This window comes from Aristolochia californica, unplaced genomic scaffold, assembly GCF_029961685.1.
Source record: "Aristolochia californica isolate CCGP_79_NKW_82.1479 unplaced genomic scaffold, dmAriCali1.0.hap1 SCAF_12, whole genome shotgun sequence".
NCBI lineage: Eukaryota > Viridiplantae > Streptophyta > Magnoliopsida > Piperales > Aristolochiaceae > Aristolochia > Aristolochia californica.
Window position 1 is genome coordinate 19,902,580 of NW_027181793.1, and position 22,522 is coordinate 19,925,101.

General features: G+C 36.8%; 1 protein-coding gene across 2 annotated transcripts in view; it reads left to right on the forward strand.

Annotated features, from left to right (window-relative positions):
* The window catches only part of LOC137945363 (mediator of RNA polymerase II transcription subunit 23), a 71,026-nt gene extending 68,317 nt beyond the window's left edge, over positions 1 to 2,709 (forward strand). For both annotated transcript variants that reach the window (XM_068791226.1, XM_068791227.1), the window contains exons 20-21: positions 2,014 to 2,117; positions 2,215 to 2,709. In XM_068791226.1, the coding sequence (XP_068647327.1) occupies positions 2,014 to 2,117; positions 2,215 to 2,416 (306 nt within the window). In that variant the 3' untranslated portion in view covers positions 2,417 to 2,709. The remainder of the gene's footprint in view (positions 1 to 2,013; positions 2,118 to 2,214) is intronic.
* Positions 2,710 to 22,522: the final 19,813 nt, after the last annotated feature.

A 22,522-nucleotide genomic window follows, 5' to 3' on the forward strand; every position in this document is an offset into this window, starting at 1 on the left:
AGAGAAGGGAAAAAGGAGAAAAGAAAGGAGAGGATGGAAAAATCAAGAAAGACCATACCTTATTTGATCATTCAACCTTCTGATTTGATTGAGTATTGGAGGCTTTGCAAGTAGATCCACCAGTTGCATTTGAGACTTGATTACCCATCCTATGTCAAGCGTCGTCATCTATTTCCGTCTTTAGAGTCACATCGGTCTCTCGAGTGAAACTTGTGATTGGGAAGCATCACCATAGTGTGTAGCCTGATCATGTCAAGAAAAGAAGTTTGAAACCCTTTTTCTTAGTTCATTTGAATATTTGGAGTCTAATCAGAGTCTTAGAGTCTGTCAAGTCATCAGTACCTTTGTTAATGACTATAGTAGAATTATGTGAACTTTTCTGTTGAAAGACAGGTTAGAAGTATTGAATGTATTCAAACAATTTTATGCCAAAATAAAAGTTAATTTTCTATTTTTATCTATGTTCTCTTCTCCGATTCCATGTAAAATTGAGATTCTACACATTGCAGAAGAGTAGTTGAGAGAAAGAAGCAGGGAATCAACCTATGTTCAAACTTCTTTAACTGTTGGATTAGGGTATAGTCGAGCCCCGTCCATCTTAAGTACATAGTAATGATAAAGGCCATAAATACCTTCTCCACATAAAGAGAATAAGAACACTTCAAGTCTTCTACCTAAGGTCCTAAACTAACCCTTTTTTTTTAAATGGTGCGAGATTTTATTAAAGAGAAACAAAGCAAAAGACAGAAATTAGGGGAGCCCTCCCTTTACAATGAGAGGTTGGAGGGAGGCCCCTTGTTTGGCAAGTTTATCAGCATAAGAGTTTGTGGATTGGGAACATGAGTCCAAGAACAGGATATTACGCAGGTAATGTCAAAAATAGCATACAGATTAGACTAATGTCTCCATGGGGGCGATGCCAAGCCGGAGCACGAGACAATAACTACTTTGGAGTCTCCAAAGGGGTCAGAGATGTGATTTCTGAAAATAATGAGACAATGGAGAAGAGCAAAAACTTCGGCCGAGGTCGAGTCCTCAATTCCTATAGGGCCAGAGTAAGTGATGAGAGTGGAGCCAGCTGAGTCCTGGAAAACACCACCAAAACCAGCCACGCTGGGGCAGCCAAGAGCGCTACCATCAAAATTAAGTTTGATGACCCTGATTAAGTTCGTGTGTTCTAAACTAACGCTGATTTAACTCACAAAACAGAATATAGAACTAATTCAATCTGAAGTTACAGAACTTCCCATTTTTAATCTCTCGTCACTCAACAGTATGCTAGAGAACAATAATAATGTTTTCCATCAGTACTAAAAACAATCAGTCAAAAAGAAACATCTTTCTTCAAAGAGAATTTCCTTGGAATTGGTAAATATTTTTGTTTTCTTGTCTCAATGTGGGAACAGGTCCATGGTACAATGAGCACATGCTAGGTGGGAACTCATATGTGACTATTCCTTGTTTTTCAGACCAAGTTTGTATTCCTTAATGGTAGTGGTCCTGTCAGGACTTTAATTGGAAGCTGTTCAAATGTGGGTACTAACAATAATGAGTTCAAGAACAGTGATATGTACCCCTGTATAGAGTCACATCTGCTGAAAAATCATGTTAAGGAAGATTAGAAAGAAATTGACTTTTTTCTCTCCTTTTGTGTGTCAATGATTAACTTCTTTACTAGCTACTTCCAAAAAATTCATTAATGGCTCTTTGTGAATGGTTTAGTTGTTCACATGATTGAGACTAATTTTCCACAGTTCAGCAAACAGAATAATATCTACTAGAGAGTAAATGCTAATTCCCCTCTTCATACTTCTGTATTCTGCTATTTTTTCTCAATGAATGTTTGCCATTTTCATTAAAAAAAAATGCTAGACCCACTTTATTTGGTATGCAAAGCTAGCTCTGGTCCGACTACTGTTTTTGTAGTTTGCTGGCCTCAGTTTGTTGATATTTTAAAGTTTATTCATCAAATGAAATTGACACTGATCTTCATGTGTTGTTTGTGACAATTAGACCTTATCCCTGCTATTTAATGTAATGAGTGATGTGTTCGGAAGGAACTCACAGCCCTCTTCACCAAATGAAGCCTCAGAAATAGCAGATATTATCGACTTCCTGTAAGAATGCTGTTGTCTTCTGTTATATGTTTTTCGATATTTCTGTTTTCTGCTTTTATCGTGGCTAATGAGTGCTTTATATGGGGTATTTCGTCAGGCACCATGCTATTATGTATGAAGGGCAAGGTGGACCTGTACAGAGTGGCAGTAAACCCAAACTAGAAACCTTAACTTATTGCAGCAAATTGATGGAGAATTTACGCCCAGATGTGCAGCATCTTCTCTCCCATTTGAAGATTGATCCAAGTTCCTCCATTTACGCTGCAACTCATCCAAAGCTTGTGCAGAACCCCACTTAAAATCCCATGTATTTAAAACATATATTCACTTATACAGCAATTTTCCTGTTCTCTGCAGTAGCTTGATACCCTTTTGATGAGGGTGTGTAAAAAAAGAAGAAGAAAGGTTAGGTTAAAAGATTCTCAGCTTCTGATGGTTCATACGTTGTTTTTTTGTGTTTTAGATAGTCTTGACACTAACAACTTTAACACATTCCCCCTCAGAACTGGAATGTATTTATCTAAAAGTACTTGTTTGTTACAAAAATAACATAATCTCGTTTTGTTAGAACTTCGATAAATACATTGTTAACCTACTTCCACATGTTTAGTCCTTTTATGAAATACAATATTACTTACAATGAAGATACCAATTTGATTGTCCTAGTACATTATCATAACTTTCTTTGTAAGGAAGCCTAATTCTTGTAATACAAATTACACTTACAAATTAGTCAACAAAATGAAAATTTGATCTTCATCTTCTTCTTATGCATCTACATGATCTTCATCTTCGAAATGGGTGTTAGTGTGGATAACTTCATCTTCATCTTCATCTTAGAAATTTAAAATCATTGAATTTATTAATTATAAAAATAAGTTAATTAAACCAAGTGTTTGAGTTAATAATATTTTAATTACCACTATTAAATCACTAATACAATAGAATAAATAAAAAAAATTATGATTAATAAATAAAAAGTATTATATTAATAACATAAGATAGATTTGCATGGTATTGATTAATAATATATTTTGACAAAAATAAAAGTAATTAATTAATCAAATGCATACTTTAATTATATTTTATTTACCAGAGACTTAAATATGAAGTTTAATACAGTAATAAAATTGAAAAAAATAATAAATAAATACATATACAACTTTGAAAATAACCTAAAAAAAATTATTCAAATAACGAGTTCGTGCCTTTAATTTTAAAATCAACAAGTTATAAGTTTAGTACTTATAAATGACGCATGTTCAAAAGTAATAAGAGTAAACCATCATTTATCGTTCCACATGGAAGTCGATATGGCATCTCGAAATTATGCAGCTCTTGTGGATTCTAATGCACTTTGCTTCCGAATGCTTATTACTTGGCTACCACATCCTCAAGATCATCGCAATCGTCGCTGTCTGTATCATCCATTGCACCTAATTGGACTGCATCACCTCTTCCACCGAGCTCGCCACCCGAATCATCATCTTCATCTTCAAATATATCATCATAATCTTCATCTTCAAATATATCATCATAATCTTCTGCACGTATATAATTGTGCAATATGCAACAAGCATGTACAATTTTCACCTGGATCTTAAAAGAAAATGGAGGAGTGCCTTTTAACATTTGAAATCGAGCTTTTAAATCACCAAAAGTTCGCTCAATAATATTCCGTAAAGATGAATGTCTTCGGTTGAATAATTCTTTTTCATTTCTAGGAATATTATCTCCAAATTCTTGCAGATGATATCGAGTTCCTCGATATGGAGCCAAAAATCCCAGAAGATTTGCATAACCAGCATCGACTAGATAATATTTTCCTATAATAGAAATTATATACCACATAAAATAATTGAAGATAAAATAGATAAAAAAATGACTACATAAAAATATATTACTTACCTTCAGGTACAAAGATTTTATCTTGACGAGTCAATGCGTCCTTCAGTACACGGGAATCGGCTGCTGACCCCTCCCATCTAGCAAGTACATAAGTGAATTGCATATCAAATGAACATGTTGCCATCACATTTTGTGAGAGATAACCTTTTCTATTCCAAAACCTTGGTTGATCTTCAAGTGGAATGTTGGCTTTGATATGAGTTCCATCAATAGCTCCAATACAATCCTAATTATACATTTTCAATTAATATTTACTAACTTTGTATATTAATCTAAAATTATTTAATTATAGGAAGTGATGCTACCTTGAAGTAGGGATAAAACATTGAATTGGTTAAAATCTTCGAGTGTGTGCGTTCCGAAGGCCGTTTGACGTAATCAGAGTGAAGTTTGAGGATTGTATCCAACACCTTGTTGAAATACTTACTTATGGTCCAGTTTGATCTATCAAACATCTCTACTGTGACACTATACACTTGTCCTTGACCAACAGTTAGAAGGAAATATGCAAGTTGTTCTTCAACTGAGATGGTCTTTGTGGCTGATAAAAACCCTTTACTAGTAAGTATATCTGCCAATTTATGAGATACCAATTGGTTAATCCTGTAAACTTTTCAAAATTTAACTGGTGATTTGTCTAATGCATTTTGCAAATACAATGGACCATTCATCCCACAAGAACGTGGTATACGTCTGTTGCAATGGTATAGATAGTATCTTTCCATGGCGATCAACAAAGTTGTGAATGCAACCATAGTTGCAACTTTTTCATCGTCTGTCATAGTATCCATGGAAATTCACAAATTCAATCGCCTAAAATTCATAAACACAAGTAAACATCAATCTTCAATCATAACCTATTTGCAATCACACCTATAAACAACCATATTCATCCACATTCCCACATCCTACATTCAATCACATCTTACATTCATCCACATTCCCACTTCTTACATTTAATCACATCCTACATTCATCCATATTCCACATCCATACTCAAAGCACCATATTCATCCATGCAATATATAAACACAACAACATATCAAATTTAAATAACAATATTCCAAAAGAATAGTGTATTTATAACGCATTACAATTAGTTTTCAAAACAAAATTTAAGCCACTTGACCCGCTCTTCCACTGTCATCTCCGTAAACATTACCTTCTTACTTGGCGTATCCAACCATGAAGGAGCGCGAAACTTCAATTCTGTAGGCAAGTCCGGGATTTCCCTGAGGGCTTGGACCCAATCTCTTACAATATCGTATATCATCATGAAATTCTCAAATGTCTTAGCAATTCGATCTATTTCATTAAAGATTCTTCTACTAGTGTCATCATCGGGCATTTCGGTTCTCTTTCTACGACGACTTGAAGATGACCGTTTACTTCTTTCAGATTGATTACCTAGAGACTCATCCATGCTTAATAATGGTGATGGAGTATCCCTAACTATATCAACATCCTCTGGCTCATCCATCGGGACATGTTCCCATTCACGGATCACCTCATTGCCCTAATCTACAAAGGTTGCAGCTCTTGACCCTATCGTTATTGTGTTTCCCACTACCACAGTTAATTTGTCATACAGGGGGCAGCCTTCACGTCTATACTTCTCAGCATCTTTATGCTCCTACAAGAATGAAACATCATTTTGACATCTTGGAATAGAGTTATACTAACGCAGAAAACATAAAAAATATTTTATAGTACATCATGTAGTCAAGCCATACAAAATTACATGCAGTCACTCGTTGCGTGGTTGCATCCCAACCAAACCCACTAGTGTTGATACAGCTCGTTACCGTTTGGTATGTTTTCTTCCATGCTCTTGTTCGATTCTTCACCTATGCAACAATTTTTTTCATGATTGTGTCTTCATTGAACTTATTTACACAGTCCATGTATACCTCATGCTTCCACACCCCGTTAGGCAATTTCTTCCCTAGATTGACCTGTTCGACCAAGAGATCGAACATTTTGTTATCATCATCGAATGTCCAAATATCATATGTCCGACCACTTGGTTGTCTTCTTGCAGCCATGTAAAATCTAAATTTGAGAGATCCTCACGGAAAAAAACTTTATCAAATAACCTTTACTCGTCACAGAAACACAAACCATAAAAAAAATACCATGTGATGGATATGTATAATACCCGAATCTCCGCACCACATGGCAAAAACATTCCAAAGCACTTCAAAAATTCTCAACAACATTCTCACACATTTCAAAATTAATTAAATTATTTTCACTAATGCATATGCACTAAACAATGAAAACACACACACATTAAGTCCAAATTCACCGAAGACCCTTGGTAGAGCCCCATATAACTTCGCAGTCACTATGAACTGTACCTCGTCAGTGACGGGGGTCGAGTTTCGTTGGCTAATGGACGCCCGTGTAGGCGACTCAACCTTGTTTAAATTGGACTAAAAGCCCCCAAACACTAATTCCAGAACTTAATACCTTAAAAGCCCTAAACCCTAAACCCTACACCTTAATTTCAAACCCTAAACCTAAAAAACCCTAGAGCTTAAAAACACAAAACCCCCAATACCATAAAAACCATAAACCCCCTAAACCTTAAAAATCCTAATCCCTAAAATACCCTAAATCCTTAACCTAAACCCTAAACCCTAAACCCTAAACCAGAAACACAAACCATAAAAAAAAACCTAAACCATCAAACCCTAAACCCTACACCCTAATTCCAAACCCTAAACCCGAAACACAAACCATAAAAAAAAACCTAAACCATCAAACCCTAAACCCTACACCCTAATTCCAAACCCTAAACCCAAAAAACCTTATAGCTTAAAAACACAAAACTCCCAAAACCTTAAAAACCCCAAACCCCCTAAACCTTAAAAACCCTAATCCCTAAAATACCCTAAATCCTTAACCGTAAACCCTAAACCCTAATTACTGAACCCTTAAATACCGAGCAGCAAACCCTAAAAATAATCCATACACAAATCAAGAAATTAGACTATAAACCGTAACCCTAAATCCCAAAATAATGCACAAATAACCCCTAATTATGCACTGAAAATAAATTTAAATCAAATAAAACACTAATTTAATGAAAAAAATTAGGGTTTAGGCATACCTTCTGAAATTTGGGGAAATCCGAAGCCAAAGGGTGAAATCGATGCCTAATCGAAGTAGATATTAAGCAATCGATGCCCAAATGTCCAAAATCGAAGAAAATCGAACGAAATTGGAAGGTATTTTTGGGGGAAAGGAGACTTGCCAGAGAGAGAATGAAGTGGGAGGCCGAAAGGGAGAAGACAGGGAGAAGACAGAGAAGAAAGGGAAGTCGGGAGGGAATAGAGAGAGAGAGAGTCTGAGAGAAGAGAGGGAGTCATGGAGAAGAGAGAGGGGGTGCGAGAGAGAGGGTGAGGTCGAGAGAAGACCGAGAAATGAGGCAGGAGACGAGAGGAAACTGAGACGGTGGCTGGAGGCGAAGGACGAGATCGATTTTATGGCAACAACGACGTCGGGGGCGCAGGGAGACGAGAGAGGAAGTGCGGGAGAGAGGGAAAAAAATGAGAAATGACGATGCCCGAGTGGGGGGGGGGGGGGGGGGGGGGTGCGAGGAGAGAGAGGGGAAAAAGCCAGCGTCGCCCGTCCTTCAATTCAAAGAAGATAAAAAAAGGCCTTCTTCCAGATGATCGAAATTAAACCGTAGAGATGAAGGACCCCTTCATCCCCTGCATCGAGATGAAGCTTCATCTGCGCTCCACTAACGACTTCAAGTGTTGAAGGGCATTATGCGATTGAAGATCATCTCGTCCTTCAAGTTGACTAACCCCCCCTAATGATATATTCCATTGCTCTATCCGTACCTTTTACATTTGAATAGGCAACTGCAACCTATTTCTTACTCTTCTAACTCACTAAATTTTATCTAATTAAAACACAATATCCTAAAGTAAACTTTCTATGCAATTTTCATGTTTGTGGCTCTACAATCCTTTCCCTAGTGAACCTTTCAAGTTATCACAATATTCTCAATGCAAAGTCTAGGTGAATCTTTCATGGGTGCTCCATAAAATGGCTAACCATACTTATTATAAAAGTTATATTAGTGATGAAGTTATTAGAACTATACAAACTGCTTTGGGTTACCTAGTCTCTTCTTTTTCTCCTTCTGTAACAAAATCATGAAATTAAAGATACCATGAAGGTTAGGGCAGAGTAAGTGTGATCTCGTGCTGTTACTTCTCTTTCCACTTGTCTTTTCTCTTATTGGTTAACTTCATGTCCCTCTCTCTCTTCAACCTTCTTCTTTTTCTTCTACTCTTTTCTCTTGATCTTGATCTTCTAAACAGTAAGTAAATTTGATTAAGACCCTAGAATTAACATGGTACCAAAGCAAGGCCTATGTTTTTTGTTGATCAATTTTTTTTTTTAATTGGCTGAATGGAAAGCTTCATGGGTGCTGCAAGGAGATTCAATAGTTGGACATTTAAGAGTAGGATTTTTCTCTAAAAAATAAGATTTTTTCCTACGTCTCTCGGTTATGATCATGTTTGAATTCCTTGTTCTAGTTGTCTTAAGATCTCCTTCCATGAGCTTTTTCCCTTTGTTTACTACTATTTGCATGTATGAAAATTTTCAGCTTAAATGAGCCTAATTTTTTTTATTTGCTGAAAACAGTCCTTTCTCCTTGTCTTTCGGCCATCATTTTACACTTAAAAATGGAAACTCCTGAGTTTCAACACTTGAAACTTCCTCCTGCCTGCATGTACATAAATCTGTATTTAATCCCTTAGTTGGTGTTTCAGTGAAAAAAAAAACACTTGTTTTGCTAATATGAAGTTTTATGTCGATGTGGCAAAGTCTCAAATTCTAAGCTCCTTCGAAAGCCACCTTTTGATGATATATGTGTTGCTATGTGATAAAACTCTATGGGCTTCACACAGAGAAGATTCAGTTAGGAAGAAAGAAAAGGAGGAAAGAAGGAGAAGGAGAAGGAGAACTTTTTTGCTTTGTTAGTGTAAGAAGAAGGGACATTCGGAGAGAAGAGAAAAAAGAGAGGAAACTCCCCCTTAGGGCATAGATCGAGCTCCTCCCTACCTTATCCTCCCCCTCGATGAGTATTTATAATAATGAGAAGAACCATAATTATATTTTTACCCTTTACCCTAGAAGGGAGAGAAAGGGACAAAAACCAAAGATAAATTACATCATGCCACTATACTTCAATCTTAACTTCTAATGCTCCTCCTCAAGCAAGGAGAGAAAAAACACCGTAGACACCCAGTTTGCCACGTATTGTAGTTTAAATCTTGGATGTGACTAGTTTCGTAAGAATGTCTACAACTTGTCCTTGAGATGAAACATATCTAAGAGATAAGATATCAACTTGAAATTTTTTCTGTATAAAATAGCAATCTACCTCATTATGTTTTGTTCTCTCGTAAAAGACTAGATTTGAAGCAACATTAATGGCTGCTTGGTTGTGACAATATAGAGGTTCCTTTATAGAACCCCAACTTAGTGAGAAAGGGTCTGATCCATAGAAATTTACTAATTGCTTGGGCCATAGCTCTGTGCTCTGCTTTTGCATTGGATTTCGCAATAACATTCTGTTTTTTGCTTCTCCGTGTAACCAGGTTACCTCCAACTAAGGTACAATACCCAAAAGTGGACTTCATGTCATCAGGTGATCTACTCCAATTTGCATCCGCAAAACCTTTTATGTTAAAGTGATCATGATTTTTTATTGAGATGTCTCTTCCCCGAAGCTCCTTTTATATATTTTAGTATCTACTCCAAAGCTTGCCAATGGGTAAGTTGTAGCTTATGCATATACCTGTGCACGATATATCTGGTCTGGTCACTGTGAGGTACATCAAGTTTTCCACAAGTCTTTGATATTTACCTATATCAACATTTTCTCTAGAGCTTGCACATAACTTTATATTAGCATCCATAGAAGTATCAGGTGGTCGACATCCCGTCATCCTTGTGTCTTCAAGTAAATCAAGAATATACTTCCTCTGGGATAATATAATCCCATGTTTTAACTGGAAGACTTCAATACCCAAGAAATATTTTAGAAGTCCAAGAGGAGGCCATTTCGTATGTTAAACCTTGTTTTTAGAAGAAAAAAATGTTACTATAGAAGCTGGATCCATCAAAATTATGTACCCATTAGCAGGTGGATTCCAATTGGAGTTCTTAGGATAATAGGAGAGAGACTCAATTCCAAGAATTCCATAAAAAAATATTCTGCAAAAAATATAGCATTTTTTCTTAGCAAAAGTACATAAATAAACATGTGATGAGTAAGTTGGCCTTCAAAATGGTTAGAAGAATGGAAGAGGTGTAACCTAAGTAAATTGCATTGATTCAAAGAACTGCTATTTTAGTCCTTTTAATTGAATATTTTTTACCTTATTTATTTTGTTTTGTTCTATATGATTTTATTTGTGTACCACTAGATGTCATAAACTATGGCAGAGTGAAGGTGGGGTTCTATAGTTAAAGTGGGAAAGGATGTGGGGTGGTGGAGTAGAAAAATCAATCTCATTGCTAAGCAAGGCAGGGATAGGGTTACACACTAGGGTTGTAGGGCAGAGTTCAATTTTCTTAAACTCACCTTGAACTTGCACGATTCCTTTCCTATAAAATACCGAGTACCCCCGATGCCATAAATAAGTTTGAGACGAACTTCCCTAGGAATGTATCTGTTGCAACCATGACATACAACCCACTCAACATTACTATTAGTTTGTTGTAGTTTTTTTTTTTTTTCATTGTATGGCTAAGGATTTTTTTTGTATGTTATGCATGAAGAGTCTTTCTAGCAAATTTATGACAAACATAAAATTGAAATGACTTGCCAGGGGAGATGAGGAGACCAAGAATAGAACCTACACTAAAACCTACAGACTACCCTTTAAGGTTTGTTTGGAACCCCTAGAAAAGAAAATGAGAATTTGATGATTATTATTCCAAAAAATAGTTAGTGAAAACGAGATAAATTCTCCTTTTCACTAACTATTTTTGAGAATAATAAAGGTCAAATTCTCATTTTATTTTCTATGGGGTTCCAAACATACCCTTAAGATCCTCAATGATGACCTCCTTTTTATGCTTCAGGACAGAAAGGGCGGTTTGGACATTTTTTATAGGCCAGAATAAAATTGCAACATTTAGAGCTTTGGACTTTTAGAGAGATCAGGCAATTTGAGAACAATAAATGGGCAGTTAGGTTTGGCAGCCTCTTGTATCTAATGTATGACTCACGCTCCGATTCATGACATGAAAATAGAAGTACTCTACCTCCTGTCTGCTTGCTTCCCTCCAACTATTTGTAATCTTCTCTAGCCGTCTTCAATCTATCCATTCATTCCTGCTTGTACCCACCAACCTGAAAATAGAAGTACTCTACCCCCTGTCTGCTTGCTTCCCTCCAACTATTTGTAATCTTCTCTAGCCGTCTTCAATCAATCCATTCCTTTCTGCTTGTACCCACCAACCTGCTACATCTCCGTTATCTTCTTCTGTGTTTAGTCAGCACCCATTTCTGTCACCAGCAGAGCAACAAGGCTGCCACCGACAGCAGGAGGATGGGTACGATTTCTCCTTTGAGATTTTTATGAAAAACTCAGTTACTAAAGAACCGACCACCCTGACACGTAGAAGAAGTTTGATAAGAACTTCCCTGAGGAATTCAGTTTTTTGCTACCATGACAAAGAGCCCACTCAAAGATGTCCTTTTGGTTTGCCCACTTTTAATGCTGTTGTTGGCAAAGAATTGTCTCAGCATTTCCAAGAGGATTTTTCTAGACAATTTGGGGAGGGCATGTTTTCAATAGTTAAAGCAAAAATTTCGAAATAGAGAAATGAAATTGATTTGGTGTGTGCTTGTTGCCTTCACATTGTGTTCTATCTGGAAGGAGATGAATCAACGCAATTTACTCAGCTATAAACGGCATCTGTTTTCTTGTAATCTACATCGAAGGCTAATTTATTTGTCACTTCTTTAAATTACCTACTTACCGTTAGAGAAAGCATTTTTTTGTTCTTTCCTCTCCGATTGCATTAGGCTGTGTTTTTTGAAGTATTTTGAAGTAGCTTTAGCACTAGTAGGAGGTTTGGGAGATACTTCACTAGACTTTGGGTTGTCTTCGGTGCAATCAATAATTTTTCAAGACATGAAAAAGCCATTTATGTAATCCTAAGCACATCGAATCATGAAATAAGAAGAATTCTATTTTTGTAGTCTCAACTAATGTTTACTACGTGGGATTTGTAGTTGCTTAGCAGCTTCTTAAAACTTCTCAGCTCTCTAAAGAGTTGTTGACCAAGGCAAGATGTTGTCACACACTTTGTCTAATGCTTGCTTAAAAACTACAAACCCATCTTGTAAAACTAAATTCACGATACGAGCAGCAAAAGAAAAGAAGTATTTTCCTATCTATCTTAAGTGGGTACTGTTGGAATCCGTAATAGTAAATTCTAATCCAGAATTTACAACATGCTAGAATATTAGGATTGTAAACATACTTGGATCCATTCCGTGAATTTCGTCTTCTGATGCGGAATTTATTGTGACGAACAATAAGAACGGATATTGATGTTGTGGTCTTCCTCAACTAAATCACCTTATTCTTCAATGGGACCTTCGTCTCTCTTCCGAATGGGGAGAAGGAAAACTGTGTGTGATTTAGTATATTTTGGGGACCATAACCATGTTGTATCTCTTTATATAGGGTTCTCATAATTCCTTATGGTATCTACTCAATTGGCCCATATCCATGACCCATTCCTTAATGGGCTTAACAAAATTAGATCACTTAATTTCAGCCCATTCCATTAATAATAGAAAATATAATTGCATAATAAATATATTACCCAAATTAGAATAGGAAATGTGACTTTCCTAACAATCTCCCACTTAGGTTACATATCATTCCTGAAACAATTATATCACAATTCTTTAGGCGCGCATCTCTATACTATTAATAATGGAACCATCGTATATATTAATAATGGAATCACCGCCACTTTCATCACATTACATTCGTGACTAAACCCCGATGATCACCATACTAATACACTCAATGACATAGATCAAATATGGATGAGTAGCATGGAAATTACATGCAATGTGATCTCCAACATGCCTATTTCCAACTGGTCCTTCTTTAGTCTTTAGTGAGATCTTTCCATAGTCCTTAATGCAATGTGAACATTGCACATAGAAAAACACAAGCAAGTTCATAAATAAAATAATAAGCAATCAATTTTATTAAAAAATCAAATAACTCAATGTCTAAAGCAAACATATAGTACAAAAAATGACTCTCACTAAACCAAGGTATCCTCAGAAATAACGCCCATACGAGCAGTGTGCTCATGAAAGACCTTAGGCGGTAAACCCTTGGTTAATGGGTCTGCTAGCATAGAGTCTGTCCCTATATGTTCTATAGAAATCTGCTTATTCTGAACTCTTTCCTTAACAACTAGAAACTTGATGTCAATAAACTTTGACTTCATCGAGCTCCTGTTGTTGTTGGAATAAAGTACCGTCGAGTTATTATCACAGTAAATTTTTAATGGCCTGTCAATGCTATCTACCACTCGCAGCCCAGTGACAAAGTTTCGCAAACATATTCCGTGGTTGGATGCCTCAAAACAAGCAATGAACTTTGCAGCCATGGTTGAAGAAGCTATGAGAGTCTGCTTAGCAGACTTCCATGAGATAGCTCCTTCACCCAACATAAAGATGTAGCTTGATGTGGAGCGTCTGCTATCTTGGCAACAGGCAAAGTCGGAGTCAGAGAACCCAATGATCTCTAACCTGTCTGATTTCCGATAAGTAAGCATGTAGTCTTTTGTTCTCCTCAAATAACGCATCACGCGTTTGGCTGCCTTCCAATGTTGCATACCCGGATTACTCAAATACCTGCCCATAATTCCTACTATAAATGCTATGTCGGGACGAGTAAAAACTTGAGCGTACATTAAACTCCCTACTACTGATGCATAGGGAATTTTCTGTATCTCTATTCTTTCAAGATCATTTTTAGGGCACTGTTTGAGACTAAACTTGTCTCCTTTAGCGACGGGTGTGTCTCCTGGTTTACTATCTTTCATGCCGAATCTACTCAACACCTTATCAATATAGCTCTTTTGTGACAACCTAAGGATACCTTGAGAATGATCTCTAAGTATCTGTATACCTAATACAAAAGAGGCATCACCAAGATCTTTCATCTCGAATTTTTTCGTCAGAAATTTCTTGGTTTCGTTCAGTAAACCTATATCGCTACTAGCGAGTAGAATATCATCGACATATAATATCAGGAAGATGTATTTACTCCCACTGAACTTATGATATACACAGTCATCAACAACATTCGCCTCAAAACCATACGAGGTTATGACTTGATGGAACTTGTGATACCATTGACGGGAAGCCTGTTTGAGACCATAAATGGATTTCTTCAATTTACAGACCATAGACTTTGGATCACTAGATACAAAATTTTCTGGTTGTACCATATAAATCGTCTCATCAATGTCTCCATTGAGAAACGCAGTTTTGACATCCATCTGATGTAGCTCTAGATCTAAATGAGCCACTAGTGTCATTATTGTTCTAAAAGAGTCTTTCGAAGATACCGGAGAGAAAGTCTCTTCATAGTCTATGCGTTCCCTGTGAGTAAAGCCTTTAGTGACTAGACGAGCCTTATATCGCTCGACATTGCCCTTTGAATCCCTCTTGGTTTTAAATATCCATTTACAACCAATGGGCTTCTTACTTTTAGGCAACTCGATGAGATCCCAAACGTCATTGTCTTTCATAGGCTTTATCTCATCCTTCATGGCATCAATCCACTTTTGAGAGTTAGAACTGCACAAGGCTTGACATAAGTTAATCGGGTCATCTTCTGTCAATCTGACGCCATCCTCATGTTCTTGGAGAAATATGATATAATTATCTGGAATCACATTTCTCCTCTCCCTAGTGGATCTCCTTAATGGCACTCCTTGAGGTTATTGAGTTTGTACTAAAGGTGGTGCAAGAGGAAGAATCTCATTGTTGTCTTGATCTGGAACAATGTCAGGAATAGGAGCCTGAACATTGTCCTCTAGTGCTTGAACCGTGTCTTGAACAGCAATAGGTATGAAGACCTTATCACTATCAATAACAGATTCTTCTTTAAAGACAACATTCCTTATATTTTCTTCCCCTCCAAACTCAATATCCTCAAGGAATCTCACATTTCCCGTTTCAAAGAAGGATCGTGATATGGGATCGTAAAACTTATAACCCCGAGGGCGTTCAACGTAACCAACGAAATAACAGCTAACCGTCCTTGAGTCCAGTTTTCTTTCATGTGGCCTATAAGGCCGTGCCTCAGCTGGACAACCCCAAATGTGCAAGTGCCTAATGCTAGGCTTCTTGCCTGTCCTAAGTTCATAGGGGGTTTTGGCAACTGCTTTGCTCAGTACCTTATTAAGGATGTACACTGCGGTCTTGAGAGCTTCTCCCCAAAGTGAATCTAGCAAAGAGGAATGATTGATCATACTCCTTACCATATCCTTAAGAGTTCGGTTTCGTCACTCTGCAACACCGTTCATGCTAGGTTTGCCCGGCATTGTGTATTGTGGAACAATTCCACACTCTTTGAGGAAAATCGCAAAGGGTCCTGGACGTTGTCCTGCGGCCCAAGGGCCACTGCAACGCTCCCGATGGGCACTGATGTGGCCCAACAAGCACGGAAGCGCTCCCGACGGGCACTGATGTCGCCCATGGGCCACGACAGCGCTCCCGACGGGCACTGCAGCGCCGAACTCTCGATTGTCGGTGTTGTCATTCGCCCGAAGGCTTTGGTCGGCCGATCACTGTTCGAATTCCGTCCAACGACAGAAAACGACGGCAACGACGAAAAACACGATACCCAAATGGAGAGCATTTTCGATGACAAGTTTCCTCTGTCCCCTCCCCCTTTTCTCGCCAAATGTCGCTTCATCGACGGGCTCTGCGGCTTCTTCGTTGTCCTCTCTACTCACGCGCAGAGGGGGGGGGGGGGGGGGGGGGGGGGGGTTTCGTCGCCCTCTCTGCCACGTGCAGAGAGATGATGGGGGTAGCTTTCACCGGTGGCCGGCTATCAGAGTCGCTGTAGCGTGATCCTCCACCAGATGGCGACGCCAACGAGACAAAATCCACGGAGAAAAAATTTTCTGGACTCCACGGAATTAATCTAGAAATCCTAATAATCTAACAGAACTACTCTGATACCACTTGTTGGAATCCGTAATAGTAAATTCTAATCCAGAATTTACAACATGCTAGAATATTATGATTGAAAACATACCTGGATCCATTCCATGAATTTCGTCTTCTGATGCGGAATTTACTGTGACGAAAGATAAGAACAGATATTGATGTTGTGGTTTTCCTCAACTAAATTGCCTTATTCCTCAATGGGACCTTCGTCTCTCTTCCGGATGGGGAGAAGGGAAACAATGTGTGATTTAGTATATTTTGGGGACCATAACCATGTTGTGTCTCTTTATATAGGGTTCCCATAATTCCCTATAGTATCTACTCAATTGGCCCATATCCATGACCCATTCCTTAATGGGCTTAACAAAATTAGATCACTTAATTTCAGTCCATTCCATTAATAATAGAAAATATAATTGCATAATAAATATTTTACCCAAATTAGAATAGGAAATGTGAATTTCCTAACAGGTACTTTTACCTCACTTAGACGTCTATTACAACAACTCTTATGTCTAATTTACGGTAGTATATTACAGTAGCAACAAACTATTGTTCAACAGCTGTTTTTTATTTTTCCTAAGTCGTGCTTCAGGTCTCTAATTACAGCAGCAGTATATTACTCTCCTCTTGATATTTTTTATATTGCACAAGTAGGAGTTCGGAGTTAAATATTTCTCAAAGCTCATATATGACTGATGAGCTAAGTGCAACAATGGCTGGAAAAAGTGATTTGCTTAAAATCACTACGGTTCCTTTATAAGGGGACTATCTAATTATTTAAACTGGTATCAATCGGTGAAAAAGGTTCCTCATTACGCATTATCAACTTAAAAAATTGTGGTCACCCCAAAAAAAAGTTATACTTAGTCAAATTTATTAAGTTCTACCGTTAAAATCTCTCCTTCGATTAACATGTTATTCGTGCTAGATTGTTCATACAAGAGTGCTCAAAGAAAGAATAAGATTAGAGATCGAATAAAACAATCTAATGAATTTGTTCTCCTACATAGTTCAGTTTTCCACAAATAGAATTTATATTCTCTGCAAAATGTTCTATCTCTTGACTTCAATGCTTTTGCTTCTTGTTGAAAGGGTGCTCATGTAACTCTCTTTTTTCTACTGGTATATATGTGCCCAGGCCTCCTCCTTGTGAACAAAGTACGTTGTGGCTGTCTGATGCGTTTAAGGCTCGAGTTGTCCTTTTTATAAACATTAACATATGGTGCCCTTCAGGGTTGGCACTTGAGACACAAGGACTCTGCTTTGTGTTCCCAGGACAACCATCTTTCTATGTTCCCCTCGCCCAAACACCCCTTGGAACACTTCTTCTGTTGCTCTCTCTAGGCTTTTCCTTTTCCCCAGTTTGGTGTTTCGTGGTGACAGATTAAGGTACAGAGTTGGTGGGGTTATATGTGTCACCTATCCAACTCTCTTATCCAGCAAGTGTCTGGAGAAGAAAAATAAAACAAATCAACAAGGGTCCATGGATAGGCGAATCAGTTTTGTAAAAACTCCTGAATGCTATCGGTAAATTGTCGAGAGAGAGAGAGAGAGACTTAGAACAGAAGGAGAGGCTCCTCGCCCTAGTAAAGATTCAGAGGTAAGGAGACATCGCTTCAACGTCTCTTCTGCATGGAAATGTAGGTAAGAAAGGACGTGTCCCCCATCTCTCCTTGTCTCCCGTTTTACGTGGAAAGTGAGACAATTGAAAACGGAAGACGTTCCCCTACCTCTCGTTTCTTGAGCATGGAAATGAAGGCAAAGAGAGAGTTTCCTATATTGTCTTTTTTCCTTGGATAAGGGAGACAAGAAACGAAATAGGGCGTGAGGGAGGCACTGCTTTTTTATTTACTGACAAGTACTCGTATAATAGAACAAATGAAGAAACACTTAAGATCCATTTCAATTGAAACAAAAACAAAGTAATGGAATAACAAATTCTTGCCTATTTACAACTCTTACATCAAATTCTAATTTGAAGTACATACAAGTAACGAGAGATTACAACACCGTAAATAATGGAAATTTCTATCTCATGAAAAGTCGGAAACTTTAGGGATCTGTTTGGAACCCTAGAAAAGAAAAGAAAATAGGTTTCTTTTCTCTTGTTTGGATGTCCATGAAAATCAGAGAGAAAATAAAAGTTGTTTGAATGCACAAGGAAAATGAATTTTTATTCAATTCAGCCAAGTTGGAGAAGTACTTGGTCAATTTTTAGCCCTCTCACTTGACTTCATTCAGTGCAGAAACTGTGGGGGGGTTAGTTCACAATGAACTTGAAATGAAGTGAAGAATTGAATTTATCTTAAATGAATTGATTCAACTTTAACTCATCCTTGGGTGTTAGTATAGACGAGTTCATGTGCACTGGAAACAAATTTCAATGTTAGTGTCCCCTAATGAAAAGTATGATATAAACAAAAGAATGAGTAACCTTTTATAATATACTTAAATAGAACATATACATAACCAAAATAAACATGGTTACTACACTTATAAGTGATTTAACGTGTAGTATTAAAATATATTAACATCCTAATTAATTAAAAACTATATTATATTACTTAATGATTACAGTTTATTATAAATTAATACAATAATTAGATGTGATTAGAAAAAAATACTAAAAAGTAATTAAAAAAAGTAAAAAATAACATAAGCGAATATAATAAATAAGTAAATTATTTTGTAATAACATAAGATATATTTTAACATTAAAAGTCACTAATCTAAAAGAGTAATAACAAAATATATATTAATTTATCAATAACATAATATATATTTTTACGTATTATTAATTAATAATATATTAACACAAAATGTAAAACCATTGATTTAATTAATTATAGCAATGGGATAATTAAACCAATTAATGATTACAATTTATTATAAATTAATATACCAATTACGTGTGACTAGAATAAATTATAAAAAAATTAAAAACTAAAAAATAAAAAGCGAATATAATTAAAAATAAATTAACTTGTCATAAATAGATTACTTTTTTTAAAAAATATATATTAATAAAATTTTAGATATTAATTTTAGTTATTTAAAATTTTAAAATTAATTTTATTTTGAATTTTTAAAATTCTAGATATTAATTAATTTATTATTTGAATATCCGTTATTTTTTCATTTTTGCATGAAATTAAGGAAATATTAATTAGTTTCTTTTTTCATGAACAACTTCTACATCGACAAGGTTCCAATCTGTGAGATCGTTCGTTGCGAAGCTATGGGAAGCGACTACCCATCGAAGCCCATGTCCCTCTACGCCACCATCTTGGACGGCTCCACCTGGGCCACCTCCGACGGCCGCTACAAGGTGGACTACAAGTACGACCCCTTCATCTCTGAGTTCCACAACCTCACCCTCCGCGGCTGCCCACTTAGTCCCATCTTGTAGACCCCCTCCGACTACTGCGATGACGAGTTCGAGAGGAAGAATAGACCGAAGAAGAGGGGACAAAAAAAATCGTCGGGAGACGAAGGCCGAGGGAGAGGGAGAGCAGAAGGGAAATGAGGGGATTTTTTTTCCTTGGCCGGGGGGGCATCGAGCCGAACTTAATTTAAATATTTCGAACTCGAGCTTGAGCCTAATAATTTTAACCGAGTTCGAGCCGAGCTCGAGCTTCAATATTCATTTAAAACTTTTCAAAAAATACATGTCTCGAGTTTGTGCTCCAGTATACATTTAACATTTTTAAATAAATAAATGTCAAATAAATTATATATAAAATTATGCATACATGTTACATAAAATTGGGAATGACCTCTACTTAAAATTGGGCATAAGGGTGGCATCGAATCCAGTTGAGTCCGAACATTGTTCAAACTGAGCTTGATTTAAATATTTTGAACTCGAGCTCGACCCGACCCTAGCCTCAAACCTAAAATTGTAATCGAACTCAAGCCTAATAATTTTAACTGAGTTCGAGCTCGAGCTCTAGCCGAGTTCGAGCTTAACCTACATTTAATACTCTATATAAAATATATGTCAAATAAATCATATATATAATTATGCATGCATTTTAAAAAAAAAAGAACGATAGGGGAGGTTCAGGATTGAATTTCAATAATGGATTAAAACGCACCAATATTAATCTTTTTTACTCCAAATGTTGTCTAGATTGTTTTATAATTTTTGAATCTGGCCATAAATTTTCTATGGCCTCCTTAGTGCCCCTGGTTGAAAATTTATATTTTAGGAAAAATTAGAAATATTTTTCCTATAATACATATTTCCAAAAAAACCTTTAAATAAAATCCTATTACTATTAGTGACTTATTAGAAAACTACAAGAAATGTTTAAAATTTTCTTAGGAAAGTTAAATGGACCTCTTATTGCCTCTTCTAGGGAAATAAATAAAAATTAATAATCAATCTAATATATTAATATACTTATCGATAAATTTTTAATCAAATAAAATGTCAAACACAAAATTACAATGAAAATTGCCTCATGCTAAAAGTATTACAGCATCAACTGTCAAATACTTATTCAAAAATTTTCTATACGGTTTTCTAACACATCTTGGTAGGAAAATCTTACTTAGAAAATTATATGATTTTTTAATAAGAATTTTCAATTAGAAAAATATTTACAAAAAACATGAGACACTAATAGTCCCTCGAAACTTATTTCTACTAAAATGTATTTTCAATTTCTTCAAGAGCCATGAGGAAGGAAAGTTTTAGGAAGAAAAGAAATTCACATTATTATCTCACACTTGCGAAATTGCACGAGTGAAATTCAGATGTGCGAAATCATCTTCGCGCAAGGGGGGGTGGGGGTTACGACTCCAGCGAGGACCTATCGTCGGGGATGATGACGGTGACAGAAGCGGCAACGACAGAAACAGAGATGAAGGCGAACGGAGTAAGAAATCGAACAGACGGCCACAGAGGTGGCCGGCAAGCAGCTGTCGATGACGACAGAGGCGGCGACAACAGTGGACAGGAGCGGTCGGTGGTGACGAGGGGAGGAAGAATTTTTCCCCCCTCGCTCTCGCTCCCACTCCCGCTCCGGGTCTCGACTCAGCCCGTTAATGAATCGGCTCGCGAGCCAAACCTAGATTCGGTTGGACTCGGCTCGTTAATTTAAATGAGTTGATCCCGGATCTCGAACTCGGCTTGAGATCCAAGGATACCGAATTGAATCCGCTTGCGAGCCGGCTCGGTTTGAAGCCGCGGGAGTAATTCAAGTCCACTTCATTTTGGACTAACCCCCCCTGTATCTGTTTTTTCAACTATGGAGAAAAATGATTGAGGTGTTGAGGCACTGAAAAGTTTAACCCCTTCATTAGATTGATCTTCTTATGTTTTTTGGCCACTATTGAGAAAGTACTCTATAATAATAATAATAATAATAATAAATAAATAAATAATTGATAATTAAATCTTGGTGAAATTTACTATGCTTAATGGATCCCACTTATAATCAGCCTCAAAATACCTGTCACCCAAAGTCTAATACCAGGATTTTCCCACCCTAACTCAGACTCTATTACCAAGACACTCTGCACAATTTTCAAGATTTTATTTATTTTTTATTTATTTTTGACTCATTATGTCATAATGAATATTTTAAATATATAACAACATTCGAGGCCTATTATCATCTTATTTTGAAGCATGAAGCACATATTTGTATAATTTAATGTGAAGAGATTTTACCAAAGTATAAAATAAATATCATGAGAAAGACTAGCATATGATAAATGAAAGGACTAAGGACAGCTAGATATGACTTATCAACTCTGTATTAGTTTAAAAGGAGTATTTATGTATTTCCAATAGATTAATGGAGGCATTGGATAACCATTTTTCAGGTGCACAAGCTTCAGTAAAATTATAAATCCTGTTTGTCGTTGCAATTAGAGAGCCTTACCCTGGTTATAATTTATTCATGGGTGGGTGTCTCCAGTGGAAGAGCTGAAAAGTCTGATGGAGACAAAAAAGAAAAAGGAAAAAAGGCTTGGAATTGAGCTGGAAATCAAAATCGAGGCTCTTGCAGAAAGTTGGAATAACCCTTGAGAAAGCGTTAAAGGAGTCCGGTCTGCTCCTCCTGGAAACGACACACTGCAGAGTAGTGGTTGGAAATGCAACCTAATTTGGACTGAGCGGGACGAGACGGCGGAGCGACTACCAACAACTGGTAGATAAACATTCTGATGACGTCGTGCCATTGGGTTCCTACCTCTGGGATCAGTTACTCGTTTTGACGAA